Source organism: Zeus faber, assembly GCF_960531495.2.
Source record: "Zeus faber genome assembly, chromosome: 9".
Taxonomy (NCBI): domain Eukaryota; kingdom Metazoa; phylum Chordata; class Actinopteri; order Zeiformes; family Zeidae; genus Zeus; species Zeus faber.
Window position 1 is genome coordinate 18,960,042 of NC_137197.1, and position 16,101 is coordinate 18,976,142.

At 43.5% G+C, this 16,101-nt stretch overlaps 1 protein-coding gene across 5 annotated transcripts in view; it reads left to right on the top strand.

Moving 5' to 3' along the window:
* The window catches only part of LOC307235066 (muscleblind-like protein 1), a 73,847-nt gene extending 59,555 nt beyond the window's left edge, over positions 1 to 14,292 (top strand). For 3 of the 5 annotated variants that reach the window (XM_080007032.1, XM_080007031.1, XM_080007033.1), the window contains exons 5-10: positions 2,986 to 3,225; positions 6,181 to 6,331; positions 8,835 to 8,870; positions 9,888 to 9,979; positions 11,315 to 11,367; positions 11,847 to 14,292. In XM_080007032.1, the coding sequence (XP_079863158.1) occupies positions 2,986 to 3,225; positions 6,181 to 6,331; positions 8,835 to 8,870; positions 9,888 to 9,979; positions 11,315 to 11,367; positions 11,847 to 11,874 (600 nt within the window). In that variant the 3' untranslated portion in view covers positions 11,875 to 14,292. Of the gene's footprint in view, positions 1 to 2,985; positions 3,226 to 6,180; positions 6,332 to 8,834; positions 8,871 to 9,887; positions 9,980 to 11,314; positions 11,388 to 11,846 lie in introns of all 5 variants that reach the window. The other 2 variants (XM_080007034.1, XM_080007035.1) reach the window with 2 other exon arrangements.
* The last annotated feature ends 1,809 nt before the right edge of the window (positions 14,293 to 16,101 follow it).

The following is a 16,101-nucleotide window of genomic DNA, read 5'->3' on the forward strand; positions in this document are numbered from 1 at the left end:
AACACGGGGCCCAGACCGATCGCCATCAAATATTTATCCCGGGACGGAGGAGGGAAAAAAAAAAACAAAAACCCAAAAAAACGGCAGGGAGGCGGCGCAGGCCCCTCACGTTAATATCCTTATTTTTCTTCCTCCCGTCGCCCGGTGATGCTTCTCAGCGTCTGGTCGGCGCTGGAGCCTCATTTGCTGGGAAATAGGTTTTATTAAAAATAAAACAACCCCCCCCCCCCCCCACCCCCACCCCCACCCCCACCCCCTCAGGCATATTTGAGGTATTTTACTATCAATCATGTGTCGCTGGAAACAAACACAGACGGAGTCGGGTGGACGAGCGTCTGGGAGAGCGGCCTCCTCTCCTTCTGGAGGAGGAGGAGGAGACCACTTGTTATTTTAGGAGACGAGAGATATCCCCCTTTTGTTAGGAGCCCCGCTCCTCCTCCTCCTCTTCCTCCTCCTCCTCCTCCTCCTCCCCCTCCTCTTCTTCCTCCTCCTCCTCCTCCCCCTCCTCTTCTTCCTCCTCCTCCTCCTCCGCCCCCTCCTTCCCTTCCTCCCTCTCCTCCTCTTCCTCCTCCTCCTCCGCCTCCTCCTCTTCTTCTCAGATGTAACTACACATACTGCAGCATTGCGGTCGACATGAAATCACATCTTGCTTACCTGAAACCATGGTGATGATGTAAATGGCCCCGGAGGGAGGCCGTTACCATGGGGACCAGAAATGAAATATGATTAGTAGCCATGCCCCCCCCCCCCCCCCTCCCTTTAATTTGTTTGGCCGAGGGGCCACGTCGCTCTTATTACGTTGATTAAAAGGTGTTCATCATTTAAAAACAAACCCCCAACCCCTTGTTCCACACCTGGAGCCCCCCCCCCCCCTCTCTCTCTCTCTAACGCGCTCTCTTTATCTCTCTTTATCTCTCTTCATCCCTCTCTTTTTTCTCTTTTTCTTTCCACTTTTCCCCCTCTTACTCACCTTGCCCCTGGAGACTCCCTCCCTCCATCCCTTTGATTCCCATCGCGCCACATACTCCACGCCTCATTCACCAGCCACTTTCTTTCTTTCGTTCTTTCTTTCTTTCTTTCTTTACCTCTTTCTTATTTCCTTCCTTCCTTCTTTCTTTCTTTCTTTCTTTCTTTCTTTCTTTCTTTCTTTCTTTCTTTACCTCTTTCTTTTTTCCCTCCTTTCTTTCTTTCTTTCTTTCTTTCTCTCTTTCTTTCTTTCTTTCTTTCCCTCTCCCTCCCTCCCTTGCCCGCGCCCCTACAACATCTGCCTGACAACAAGGCAGCCTCTTTTTTTTTTTTCTTTCTTTTTTTTTTTTTCCTTTTTAAATAAGACCAGCAGTTGCTGCGGTAATGACGGTGCTGGTGTGTGTGTGTGTGTGTGTGTGTGTGCGTGCGTGTGTGTGTGTGTGCGTGTGTGAGAGAGCCACTTTGTATGTGCAGGAGAGGGATAGCCGGAGATAGAGGGAATAGTCGAGAGAGAGAGAGAGAGAGATAGAGAGGGAGAGAGAGGGAGAGGGAGAGAGAGGGAGAGGGAGAGAGAGAGAGAGAGAGATAGAGAGGGAGAGAGAGGGAGAGGGAGAGAGAGGGAGAGGGAGAGAGAGAGAGAGAGAGATAGAGAGGGAGAGAGAGGGAGAGGGCGAGCGTGTGCTAGCTCATCACTCACACAGATCAGGGATGGAGGATGATGAGCTGTCGGGAGGTTGGGGAGGACGGCGTCACCGGTGGCCTTTTTGTCTGACGGCCCCTCCACCTATAACTCATTTCTTTTTCACGCCGCCAGAAGGACAGGCACTCCCAAAAATGTCAAAAAAAACAAAACAAAACAAAAAAAAAACCTTGCTCATGCACAATGACTCACATATCGATATACAGTAAACACCCCGTGTAATTGCACTAATTTGGAGAAGGGCGGCGCCCCGGGGGGCCGCCAGTCGAGCGACGTGGCGACGGTTGATTCCACTCCAAGGTGTTGCACGACCGAGGAATCTAAAAAAAGTATTTCAATTCACTTTATCCAAATTGCATTTTTGGTTAAACAGCGTCTCGCGAGTCTGTGTCTGGGAGATTACGTCAGCAGCAGCCGTTCTCCAGGTTAACCAGCCGCCTGTCGCACCCCCATGGGCCCGTTGAGACCCCTGTGGCAGCCGGGAGTCCTGCCCCTCCCAGTCTGTGGAGATGCTGCCCCCTAGTGGCTCTATCGGGAAGTGCGTCCAAACAACTCCTTGAATTGACGCTGTGGGTGCGATCCTGAGTTATCGACGCATCCTGCAAACGCAAGGACCTAGTTGTACCTACTATTTCACTGAGTGGTTTTGAGGCATTGCCTGATAGAGCCACTAGGGGGGCGGCAGCTAAACAGGGGCCCTCAATCTGTTTACGCATCGGAACGGTCGTATCCTCCCCCTAGTGACCGTCGGATTAACTGCGTCTAGGTTCCGCATCACATACCACCTGTCGGAGAAAATGGGAGCGCTTGTTTGGTTTCCAGTACATCAGCGAGTAGTCTGCCCAGCCGGACACTTACCATTTTCCGTGAATGAGTGTTTAAAAATACACACCACACTTCTACAAAGAGATTCATTGACAGTTGATATGGTCCCATTCAATGCTAACGTTAATAACGTCATTATTTCATATGCGTGCCTTATTTACTTCGGTTTTAGCCCAGTTGCAATAAAAACTTGACCTAAACTTCCTGCTGTAGTGTCGAATTGAATTTTTATTTTTTTTTGTATTCCGGAGTCTCGAACACACACTTAAATCTGGTTCCCCCACAGGGATGAATGGACTTGCGGTTTGTTCTTGTCGTTTGTTGGATTCGGTATAAAGCTTGCTTAACAGTTCACGTTAAAATTCACTGTACATACACTATGTGTGTATTATGTATGTTTCACGGTGTGTGTGTGTGTGTGTGTGTGTGTGTGTGTGTGTGTGTGTGTGTGTGGCTGCGCGCGCACACGCGTCTTTGCTTCTTTTGTCCGCCAGGTGTGTCGGGAGTACCAGCGCGGGAACTGCACCCGCGGGGAGAACGACTGCCGCTTCGCGCACCCGTCCGACAGCACCATGATCGACACCAACGACAACACGGTGACGGTGTGCATGGACTACATCAAGGGCCGCTGCTCCCGGGAGAAGTGCAAGTACTTCCACCCGCCGGCCCACCTGCAGGCCAAGATCAAGGCCGCCCAGCACCAGGTCAACCAGGCCGCCGCCGCCGCCGCCATGGTGAGTGCGCCACCGAAAAAAGGGCGGGACGAGAAACAGGGGGGAGGGGGGGGCCACAAATATTGAGGTCGAATCCCTCCCACCGTGGTCACACCGTAGGACGCCCTGATCGTCTTCAAAAGGAGCTTTCGGACACGGCGAGAAAACATTTTTGGCGTCATTTCTTTCCGATGATACGTGTCATTTACCGTGGTAATCGCTGATCCCAATCACAATCACAATATGTTGTTTAGGCCCAGTACATTTTCATATGCGAGGAATTTGTGGCGGTGAAGATTGGTACATTTTGTATAGAAAATGCTTAATAGTCTGAATAAAAAAAAATAAGAACAATTTTAATAATAAATAATAAAGTCCGTTAAAAGGCAGTGATTGGGCCTGGGACTATTATGGCTGTGGCTTTAAAATCAAAATATAGATGAATAAAGTAAAGTTAATAACAAAGTCAAAAGGCAAATCCATACAATTATTCTGTAAAAAAGAAATCCCATATTTGTATCGTGTTTTTAAAATGTATTTTTATTTTTATTTTTTTTAAATAAATACGCTGTTTGTGTGCTACGAATGACAGGGTCCATCATCCATAATCCGTATATAGAGGAGGACATTCACTTAAATTTGAATAGCTGTTTCCTATAAATTACCAGCGAAATAAATATGGGATATATATAAAATATTTAATCGTAACCACTTTTTTTTTTTTTACCACTTTCAAAGCCAGAGACCGTGGAGCAGACATTGGTTTTATGTTTTCACCAAGGGGCAGAACACAAGTGGCCCCATTAAAAATGAATGGATCATTTTTCGGGGTATAAACAGTTCTCTTTGAGCACTAGTTCTTCAGTGGAACGGCTCCAAACTTTGGTTCAGATCACTACATAGGAACACTAATACTCAGTGTACTCCATGACATTTAATTAAATACAAAGCCCTACATGTTGTGTTTTGTCTTCTTAGAAGGCACGTCTTGCCTTTATGCCGCCATCTTGATCTTTAACGACGACTTTAAATTGAAGTCGTTGCTTGAAGCCCCCGGCACTCGTCCCAAGCTGTGCTTTACCCAGAATGCACTCTGTCTGGTCCTGTTGCTCCCTCCCTTCCCTCCATGCTGTTTTTATTTATTTATTCATTTATTATTATTATTATATTTTTTTGCTGCAAATTAATCAGCTATTTCACTCTTTATGCATAATTAAACCCTGGCAGACGTCTGTGTATCTGCTCGGGAATAAGATCAACACTGAATAATACTGTGATCAATATTTCTTCTGCATTATACTTGTCAAGTAAGCAATATAATTACTTGTTTTTTACTTGTCGTATATCATTATTTCAAGACATCTTGTGATCTTAGCAAAGTGTGTTAACCAGAGAAAAAAACGTTATAGTTGATAGATAAATAATATCCAGGGCACACAGTTATTTTCAATAATAACACCTTAACCCATCGACGTGCATGTCCAGCTCTTGTTATTGTTGTATATTGCATTGCAATGATTTTTCTTATTTTATTTTAGTCATATATATATATATATATATATATATATATATATTTATATCTTCATTTATTTATTTACTTGTTTGTTGTGTTTGTCGTTTCGTTTTTGTTCCTCACCAACCCAAACTACACCGCCGCCCCCATGATGCACCTGTGCTTGCTGGTTTTTGTTCATGCGCTTGACACCACATTGGCCCATTGCCCGTCATGTGCTCGCTGCCTGCTAACTAAGACTCAGTCGGCTGTCAAATCACTGAAGCGACCCCTCGACGCCACCTTTGACCTGGTACTATGACCTTTCACCTTTTAGACTTGCATGTTTCATGTTTTACGAGATTCTAATGGTATTTCTGACTGTAGATTAGGGGATGATCTGTAGTGTCTCTCTGTAAGTGGGGTGATGAACTGATTGTGGTAAAAGAAGAATATCTATCCCAAAATAAGAACAATATCATTATTATAATAATTATTATTATTATTATCATTATCATTACTGTTATTATTATTATTATTATTATTATTATTATTATTATCATTATTATTATTATCATTATTATTATAATTATTATTATTATTATTATTATTATTATTATAACAATAATAACAATAATAATACTGCTACAACTACTACTACTATTACTACTACTACTGCTTCTACTGCGACTAATAATAATAATAATTGCCATATTTGATTGCATTATGGCACAATTGATAATACCAATAATATTATTATTATTATTATTATTATTAATAATAATAATAATAATAATAATAATAATAATTGAGTGAGGGAAATTCAAAACCTTAAGATATACCTTATAAAAATGTACCTTGTAAAATATCCATAGTCAGGTGATCACCTCCATTAAGTCCCAGCATTAAAATATTGATGGCATGACAACATTTAATTTATTACCTTTAATTTAGAATATAATTTAATTAACTGTGCTCACCTACCGCATGATCTTATTATAGTTTTCTTTTTTTTTCATTTTGCATGCGTAATCGTGGTAGTCTTAACATGGCTAATTATTTTTATTATCATGGAGCTGCAGTAGCAGTGGAAGAAACTTTTAATCCGTTTACTTTAGTTGATGGTCAAAGAATCACGGCCGTCGTCATTTCATTTAGTGCTGATGAGAGGCTGAATAACTTAGTGTTTTATTTTCTACGTTTTGAAGTCCCGTGCTTTTGTTGTCGCGAGCTAGTCGTCTGTCCACCGTCCTGTCTTGCTCTCAGAGAGGCAGAGAAGTCCACCGCTTGTTTGCAGTTTTTTATTTTTTTATTATTTCATAAATGTGTTGACCTTCAAAAGGCAACTTTATCTTCTAACAAAATTCTCCCTTCCCTCTGTCTTGAATGTCACCGCTTCCATTTTATCTTTCACCCCCACCCACCCACCGGCCCACCCACCCACCCGCTCCCAACCCGTTATTTTGGTGTTATCCCCTCACCAGGGGCTCCCTCCTGTCTTGCCTCCTTTACCAAAGAGACCTGCAGTTGAAAAAGCCAACGGTGCCGCCACCATGTTCAACTCTGGCATGTTCCAGTACCAACAGGCCCTGGCCAACATGCAGTTCCAGCAGCAGGCTGCCTTCATACCGTCAGGTGAGCCCTGCGCACCCCGGGGAGGGGACCGTCCGAAATGCTCCTATGTCCCGCAAAGCCTGCAGGGATGGAATGTTGGTTCGCTTCGGTGTGATGCGCGGCCGGGTGAGGGGGACGACTTCCTGAACAATGAGCGGGAGCCGGAGGCGCGGCCGCTTCGGCCCTGAGTCGTATCGATCCATCTCCGTTGCATTCAACATTCCGCCGAATGCCTCGAGCTTTTTTTCTTTTTTTTTCTTTCCGTATTGATTTAATCCTCAGGGATAATTTTCAGTTCGCGGCTCACAAGTCGATGACGCACCCGCTCGCTCTCTCGCGCTCTCGTTGGGCCGCTCACTCGTTGGAAACCCGGGGAGCTGGTCGGGGGCCGTTGCCGGGCGCACGCGAGGTTCGCGGCTCCTTTCTCGTCGGTGAATCGAGAGTCGGGGGTCAGCAAACTGAGACTCGGCGAAACGGAGATTCCGACGCCAATCCCCGTGTCCGTCTGCAGCCACGGAGGCGTGAAGGGACTCCAGACTCCCGGCTCGTTCAAAAGATTTGTTCGCTCCGAACAAAACGTTTGAGTCTTGCGTCACTATGTGTTGGCTCACAGAGGCTTTAGCAGACGTAACCGATGACCAAGTAACAGTTTCAGGGGCGAATTCACACAAGGATTATAGCGGCTTTTTGCCGCCGCTAAACCGTGCCGAAAAAAACAGAAAAATCGAGCATCTACTCCACAAAGCCCCTGCAAACGGCGAAATGCACCCCTAACTGCGCTGCCACGCAAATTGGGTCTCGGTGCGCCGGTGCTATTTGCAGGTATTCAAAAGAGGTACTATGCGTACGTTTGCCGCAAAATTGGCCCCTTTCTATGCAAATGAGCCTCTTGGCAAAAAAAACAAAAACGTTTAAATTCACAAGCACCGGCGCTAATAACCCCACACACAGAAAGAGTGAGATGATTAGCGTCTTCAGAGAGCTGGTGCAATTGAAGCTCATTTATAAGGGCTGTCACGCCCAGACTTTGCAGTGACCTGTAAATAATATTTTCACATTGTTATCGCAATTATAATTACTGTCACGGCATCTGAAGGTAGCAGAACTGTGGTGGTTTCCAAAAACCTCACGCTCCGCTCCGATCGCTCCCTCTCCGATACGCATTGGGGTAAGGGCGGGTTACTCAAGATTGGTATTGCACCCCATTGCCACCCCATTGCCCCCAAATGGGTGATGGAGAAGGGAGCGATGGGAGTGCTCCCCGCCCCGTGCGCTCCCTATTTTGGGCTTTCCCCGTTCTCCAAACCTCCCCCACAAAAAAAAAATCCGATTTTTTTTCTATTAGATTTATTTATTTTCCTACGTTTTCCTACGTCCCGTGATCCCCATTTTCTCCTTCTCTCTGCCGTTATCCTGCCTGTGTGTTGCACTTGACCACATGGATAATTGCGATCGGAGGCAAAACAAGGGCAAGTTGCACTCAGCAGCCAAACTTTATGGTCGTGTTTGCGCCGTCGTATCATTATCGCAATATCTTTTGTGAATCGGACGCAAAGACGGCGCAGTGGGTGCCTGATTCACGGTGCCATTAGCGGCCGCAATCCATTCTTTGTGAATTCGCCCCTCAGTTCAACGTCGCCTGTAGGCGTAGCACAAAGACGCTCACACACACACACACACACACACACACACACACACACACACACACACACACACACACACACACACACACACGGATAGATGAACACATAGACACACATATTCACACAAGGCTGAGCTTGTTGGAACTGGCCGGCTCTCTCCACCGAACAGTCATCTTACACCGTGTCCTATAGTTTGGTCTGACAGCCTAAGGATAGCCTGCCACCGACTCCCCGCTGTGAGTGATTCTCATCCTCAGCTCCGTACACGCCTATCCCAGCGTGGGAACTACACAGCGCCTCGTCCACAACTGCCACCTGAAACTGACATTACACGTCGTCTCATTTTCCCCCGAAGGTGGACCGGCGCCGCACACTTTACGTTGTGATATTAGCAGTGGGAACGACTCAATCATAATCGAAATAATTATCAATAACCATGTAATTAACATTGTTTGGTATAACCTATAATGAATTCCCATTATTTAAAAATCGGTTATAAAAAATGTTCTGTATTGTTGATTTGGTTACGCTTTATATTAAGGTGCTTGTAATAAGTCTTAATAGTTAATAATGTCCTTATAAGTTGCTTATTAATGGTTAACTGCTAATAACTGCAAATAAATATAAACACTTATACAGTGTTATTAACACAACAATGTTAATTATTAACATCTTATAAGGACCTTATTAACTATTAAATAACGCTTATTACAAGCACCTTCATATAAAGTGTTACTTTTGTTTTTGTTGTGCTCACAACAATTCTTTTCCCATGTTGTCAGATTCGTTACGACACTTGTGTGCTGACACTTTCTCTTCATTTCTTCTCTCCTCCCATGATCCTCTCTGGCCCACTTCCTGCTGCAATGCATGATGGGCAGGCTCAATATTTTGCATGACGCCTGCAACAAGTGTTGGTAGGTGTCAGCTTCCGATTACCTTGCGTTCAAGTCATTCCCTCTTCATCCCCACACAGTGCATCATCAGCACAGTCTCCATTGTGTCCCTTTCCTGCTAATATGGTATATTTAGTATTTACCACAATTTAGAAAAAAATAAACATTGTTCCTTCTCCACAGTTTAAATGTGTGGCTGATGGAAAGTGAGTTTTCAGAGTTACACTGTTGACATGGAGTTAATTCCTTTCCTGATGCTGATGAAAGATCCTGATGCCAACAATTCGGGTTGACTCTAAATGATCTAAAAACTGAGGTTTAGGTTAGAAAAAACATGTGAAATATCATTCCACATATCCTCATGATAGGGTCCGTCTACACAGTACAGTACATGATGCCTTTTAAACAATACGATTTATCATGGATATTCATATCAGTATTAAAGATGTGGTTTTCATAGTTTCTATTATGGATGGTAGTTTTATCAGCAGTAGTAGCACTACATTTGATATAACTTGCCCGATTATTATAATAATTATATTTACAATTCACTGACTTTTCTCCTTGTTATGGAAAGTGGTGGCAAGAACAATAACGATCATTCAAATGCACTGTTAACGTTTTGGAACCAGGGTGGCTGCAGGTCTCAGAGAGCTCCATTTAATACTTTTTAAACAGCAACTGCCAAGTTAATTCTTTTTTTTAAGGAATTTACATTTTTACAATTCTGGGCGTTTGGAGAAGATGGTTTGAATTTTTTCGGGGGGTTTTTTTGAAGACCTTTGAAGAAGTTCAGTGGCGGGCTTGAGGGTTCATAACCTCTGCCCCGTTGACTCGTTTTGACAAAAAATGAAAAATTAAAAACCGGGCGAAATGTTCACGTTTAACCTCGTGAATTCAGATTGAATATGATATGAGTGTTTGCCAAAACGACCTCAAGACGTTTATGGGTCATGGTAAGGACCTGCAGACCTCCCGAAAAATGATGTGAAATAGCGCGTTCCACCTCCCTGTGTGACCTCTGCTTCTCCCCTAAAGTTCCCATGATGCACGCTGCTAACCCGGCCAGCGTGTCCGCCGCCTCCACGCCCGCCACAAGTGTTCCCTTTGCAACAGCAACAGCCAATCAGGTCCTCTCTCTCTCTCTCTACCTCTCTCTCTCTCTCTCTCTATCTCTCTCTCTCTCTCTCTATCGCTCTCTCTCTCACTCTCTCTCTTTCTCTCCCTCCCTCCCTCTCTCTGTCTCTGTCTCTCTCTCTCTCTAGCTCTTTCCCCTCTCTCTCTCTCTTTCTCTCGTTTCTCTCTCTCTCTGACTCTCTCTCTCTCTCTCTCGTTTCTCTCTCTCTCTTGTCTCTCTTGTCTCTATCCCTCTCTCTCTCTGACTCTCTCTCTCTCACTCTCTCTCGTTTCTCTCTCTCTCTGACTCTCTCTCTCTCACTCTCTCTCTTTCTCTCTCTCTCTCTCTCTCGTCTCTCTCTCGCTCTCTCTCTCTCTCTTCCTCCTCCTCATTCCATTCCACTCCCGCTATCAGAAGTTCATAACATTCCTTCAGCCTTTCATTAAAAATTGAAACGATTGCATGAGTGACCTGCTCCACACTCCACACTCCACTCGGTGTTTCCACAGGCGGATTGAATCACCAGCCCAACCGCCGTCTAAAACCGCCCGATCCACCAAAGACCAGCCCAAAACGTATCCGTTTTGGCAGGTGGTGGGGGCGCACGGGGCTTTCATTTTGGGTTTTTGTATAATTAGGAAACGGAGTAAAATAAATTCATCTCAAATAAAAACAGACTGTTTTTATTTGTGTTGTTTGGGGAGACGGGGAACGGGCAAGCGCAGCGGAGCAGAGATCGCCCCCCCCCCCCCCCACCTCCAAAAAAGACAGCCCAAATTCTATGTACCCGCCCTGTGCTGCTTTTTTCCAGCCCAATCTGATCAAAAGAAGCCCGATCGAAGCCCGAAAAAAAAGTTTTCTCGGTTTGTTTGGTTCAGTTGGTTTGACGCACGGTGAGCGCCAGGCAGGAGAGTCGGCTCCGAGAATGTGAATGGAGTTCTAACGGGAATCATTTCAATTCCGTCGAAATTGTTCTCTTTCGGTGGAATGTGAAAGTGTGAACTAGTCACATTTAATACGAATGACGCCCAAAGCCTCGTACGTTCGTTGCCCTGGAACTCCGGTCCTCAGCGATTATTTTTAGTTTGCGAGTCGAAGATTCACGACCTCACGAACTCGTGGAACGAGTCGTTTGAAGGATTTGTTCGCTATGAACGAATCGTTTGCGACTCCTGCATCGCTGGTTGAGAGACGGCGGCTGTTTTCATCATAATCGTGCTTCTCTATAATGTTCTGACCTTATTTCCATCCCCCCCACCTCTCCCCCTCTCTCTCTCCCTCCCTCCCTCTTTCTCTCTCTCTCTCTCTCTCTCTCTCTCTCTCTCTCGCCCGCCCTCCTCTCTTGCAGATTCCAATAATATCCGCAGACCATCTGACTAGTCACAAGTATTTGACCCAGATGTAAGACTCCCAATCAAACAGTATGTACGGCACTTTTGCTCCCGGATCTCTATTTTTCAGAATTATACATTTTCTGCGTTACTGTACTTTATCTGAACTACGGGTTGTTGCATGTTTTACGCAAAGAAAAACAAAACAAACCCTGCAAATTTCAGAGCAGATGACTACAGAAGGAATAATTTGTCACAATCCACAAATATATACAAATATACATTTAAAACAATTAACGAAAATGACAATCCACAAATTTGTGTCAAGATTTTTAAATGCGAAAAAAATAATATTCAGTATCTCAATCCACAAACAAACGCTTAAATCCACGAGTCACACATCATACATCATCATCATTCAGGATCTTGGGTCGAAAGGTTGTAACAACGCTGGCTTATGCATGCATTCTCAATTAGAGGCCATAATGAAAAATCAGCATCGCCTCTTGTTCTGCTGAAAAGTTGTTTTCCACTCCACCTTGTGCTCAGATCAGTCGTGGGTCCGCTGGAATTCTAATCACCCTTCACGCCTGCGACATGGAGAAGCGGAGGGAGGGGAGCCTCGTTTAAAAACCAAGTGGAGCGGGGGGAAAGATATCCGCCTGTACGAGTAACATGGGCTGGTTTGCTACTTTCTGGTTGTTTTCATGTGTATTCCATGCCCTCCCAAATAAAAAAAAGAATTAAAAAAAATATGCAAAAAAAAAAAAACAACAAAAAAAACAAACAAAAAAAACTGAGAAGAAGCATCATTCACACTGAAGTCTGCCTGGACGGCAACTTCCCTTTATTCACCGGACACACTTTGAATGTCAATGTGGGGAGAAAACGTGTGGAGCTTCGATCCACGCGACTAGATTGTTACGTCCATAGACCAAGAATTGTGTTTTTTGTTTGTTTTTGTCGTGTTTTCTTCCTCTTCTTTTCGTTTGGGGTTAATTTTTAAATTTTTGTTTTGCTTAGAACCTTAATGTGTTGATCTGTTTACATGATATGAAAACGAGTCTTTGGTTTAAGTTTGAAGGCGAAGGAGAGGGAAAAACAGAGGAGGCTAACTGGAGTGAAAGGCCCGGCGCATGCGCGGTGCCCTCCCGGCGTTGGCGCCCGCGGCGTTCCGATCCCTGCAGCGTCGCCTTTCGTCCGGCGGGCGTCCCTGTGAGACGCGTACGTCAACTTAAAAAGTGCCAATCTCGAAGATTTTCATTGAAATAAATGTCCATCGAGTCACTATCTATCACCGAACGAGGTAACACAAACGTGATGGAGCCGGTGGCCCCGCTGATGAAAGCCCTCACATTTGCATGATTCCCGAGTATTAAGAACTTTGTCGACTTTCTCGCCGTGCATTCAGATACGCGCGTTCATCGGTACCGGCGACCTCGACTTATTCCGGAGGCGTGGCCCAGGCGCCGACTAACCAACTGACCGACGTCCCACAGGCGTCACGGTGTGGATCCCCCGGGGGAGCGGGGTCCAAAGACACACCTGTAATTCCCACCTAAAAAACAACCGCAACGTAAATCTTCGAGAACTCCCACTTCAATGGCCCTTCAACGAGCCCCTCATTTTACAATGAAGCTCCGTCATAGAGGATTCCATAATTTTTCCAAGAACTTTCCTTTAACGTGGCTTTGGGCGTCAACTAAGTGGAAAGGAAGCAACCGAATCGCCTTTGAAACAGGCTTTTCCATTAAAAGAAAAGAATATATATCTTGACGATGGATTTTTGATTTATGTCAATCGGCAACTCCAAAATAGCTTTGAATCAAAAGGATGGGCACTCACCAGGAAGCTACTTGGAATGTGAAGGACTGTGATAATGATGATGGATTTATGACGATTTGTTTTTAGATGTTACCTATATTTCAAGGTGGTTTGTCGAAGTATATTCATTGCAGTGCATTTTACTAGTTTCACTCGGTTTTAAGAATACCTGTTTCTACGTCTACTTGAGAACTGTTTTCTGATAGTCAGCCAAAGTCTTTTGTGTCTCATTGATTTTATTTTATTATTATTTTTATTTCAAGTAGTTTTGAGAGGTGAAAGTTGAAGCTATACAGTGCGTTGTGTGAGGGGTAGATCTAGACATAATATAAATGTTTTTTTTTTTTTTTCTTTTGTCCTGGATGTTCTGCAGGCATAATAAATTAGTCGATAGAATAGCGAGGAATTCTAACGTTCGTTAGAATCGTTAACGACGATTGTATTACTCATCCAAAGCCTTAGATTGAACCATCGGGTCTGCACAATGCAACATGCCATTTTGAACCATCCAGTTGCCTAACACACACGCATACACACACACACACGCGCACACACACACACACACACACACACACACACACACACACACACACACACACACACACACACAATCATATAGAACATGTAAGTTTGATTATTTTTGTGTGCTTTTCTTTTTGGTGAAGGGTGTTTTACTTCGCTTTGAGTGACATTCTAATGTTCAGTTCATTATTTTGTCTCGTTAACAAATTGTTAAAATCTTTCTTATTTGGAATATCAAGGTGACGTGTGTGTTTGCGAGTCCCTCATGCACAGTTTTCTGAAATTCCATGTAATGTTCATTTCTAGTGTGATTATGATTGTAAAACTCTGTGTTTTCTACGTTAGATGACCTGTATGCATATTGTTGATTTTATTTTATTTTTTTCCGTTATGTTTTGACTTGATTCGACAAAGATGTTTTATATGAGTATCTTACAACGAGGAAATAATAGAAGAGATAAGGCTAAGTTGCAACTGGTGCAGCCGTCGCCAATAACTGAGTAATATTTTAATGATTGTATGGTTTGTATCTAGTCATGTAAGGAAAAAAAATAATATTATGAAGAAAAAAAATAGTTCTTAGGTGTTTAGAGTAAAAATGTTATTTTCTACTGTATCCATTTCAATAAGTAAATATTGTTTGAATATTTTTACTCTCCCTGGAAATTGGGCCATGTTGGATAACAAGCTGCATATTTAATCACTTTTTGGGTTGGTGGTGGTGGGGTCATGTGGGTGGAGAGCTGAGAGCAGGAACTGATCTAATGCTGCGTTCCTAGGAAATCAGAAAAATGTGAATTTCTAAGTGGGGAACTGCAAAGGAACAGCCATTTAGGTTGGAATTTCGCAGCGGCCAAAAACGTAGAATAAAGTTCTGAGAACAGGTCTGACTTCGATCCATACTGTCTGATACGATCCAAAAACTACTGAAATAATGTCTTTTTAGTTCCTGTGCAACTGCTTGTTTAATCCGCAAGCTTTGCCAAACATACACGAATGCGTTTTGGGTGAACGGAGGCAAGCACGCAACACGTTCAGTTCAGAAGGGGGCGCTACAGGGTCAGAATCACCCATTTCCGAGTTTCCATGGAACGCAGCATCAGCAAAACCACAAACAAACGAGTGGGGGAAACCAAGAAGTGAGGTTGACTTTTTTGCACTTCTGTACATAGTCAAAAAAAAAAAAAAAAAAAAAAAGAGAGAATCGTGTATATTGAGATCTTATTTTGAATAAAAAATAATAATAACAATGTCTATTATGACAAGGAATTTTGCTAGGATAACGAAAAAAAAAATCTTACGAAAGGCTGAACAAATCGCTTGCTTAAAAGAAAGGGCGCTGAGTTGTCACTCCCCTTCCCTTTCCAGAAAAAAAGGCAAAGTGTTGCTCTTCTTTTTTTGTCAGCAGCTTGTAGTTTGCCAGGTAACTTCCGGGGGAGGAGTCCATTGACCTCCAACAAGGGCCTGGCGGGGTCCGCCCGGTCCGGCTCAGGCCGTGACCACGCCCCCCCTTCCAGGCCCAGCCAATCACAACGAATCCATTTTTTCTTTACCTTCAGAGAGGAATGCATGTTTAAGGAAATACTTATTATTACCCTTAAAAAGAACTCACAACACAGTAATATTGAATAGGAGAAGAAAAAAAAAAAAAACAATGTGTAACACATGAAATATTTACAGTATCCGATATTCTATTAATGTAATGGATTAAAATATCATGAAAAAAAATATATAAAAATAGAATAGTAGTTTATTTAAGAAAAAAAGAATAAAAAAATATTCCTAAGAATATACTTACAGTTTCACCACTCGGAGAGTTAAAAAACATGCAACGCAAACACCATTAGCTATGAGTATGTTCTTTATGTTTGTAGGCTGTGCTTCTAGTAGATGAAATCCACTCAATATGAATGTAATTCATTTCAATTGAAATCATGACAATTTCAGTGTAATTCCTCTGATTTTAGGTCTTTAAATCGTCGGGGATTTATATATTTTTTTGTCCTGATCATCACGTGACCTTTCATCTCCTATAAGCACGCATGCTTTAAGTTCAGCTGTAACCACGTAAAACTAAAAAAGTTTTTGTTTGTTTGTTTGTTTGTTTGTTTGTTTGTTTGTTTGTTAGTTTGTTTTCTCTGCTTGTAGTGCGAAACAAAAATAATAATAATGTAATTTTGTCTGCTGCTGCACTTTGTTTCTGCTTGTTTTTCTCGTTGCCCGGGCCCCGTGAAGGGATGCGTCGGGGTTCTGTCGCGGCCGCCCTCCTCTGAACAGCACCTGCGTTGGAATCGCCAGAGAAATTGAGTCTAAAGCCATAAAATATACATTACTCATTGAATGAAGTCCGTGTGGAGCGACCCAGGCTGACACCGAGGAGGGACGTGGGGGTAGAAAACAATTCCTTTCAAGGTGCTTTGTTTGGGTTCTATCGGCCGTAGATCCACGTGGTCAATAT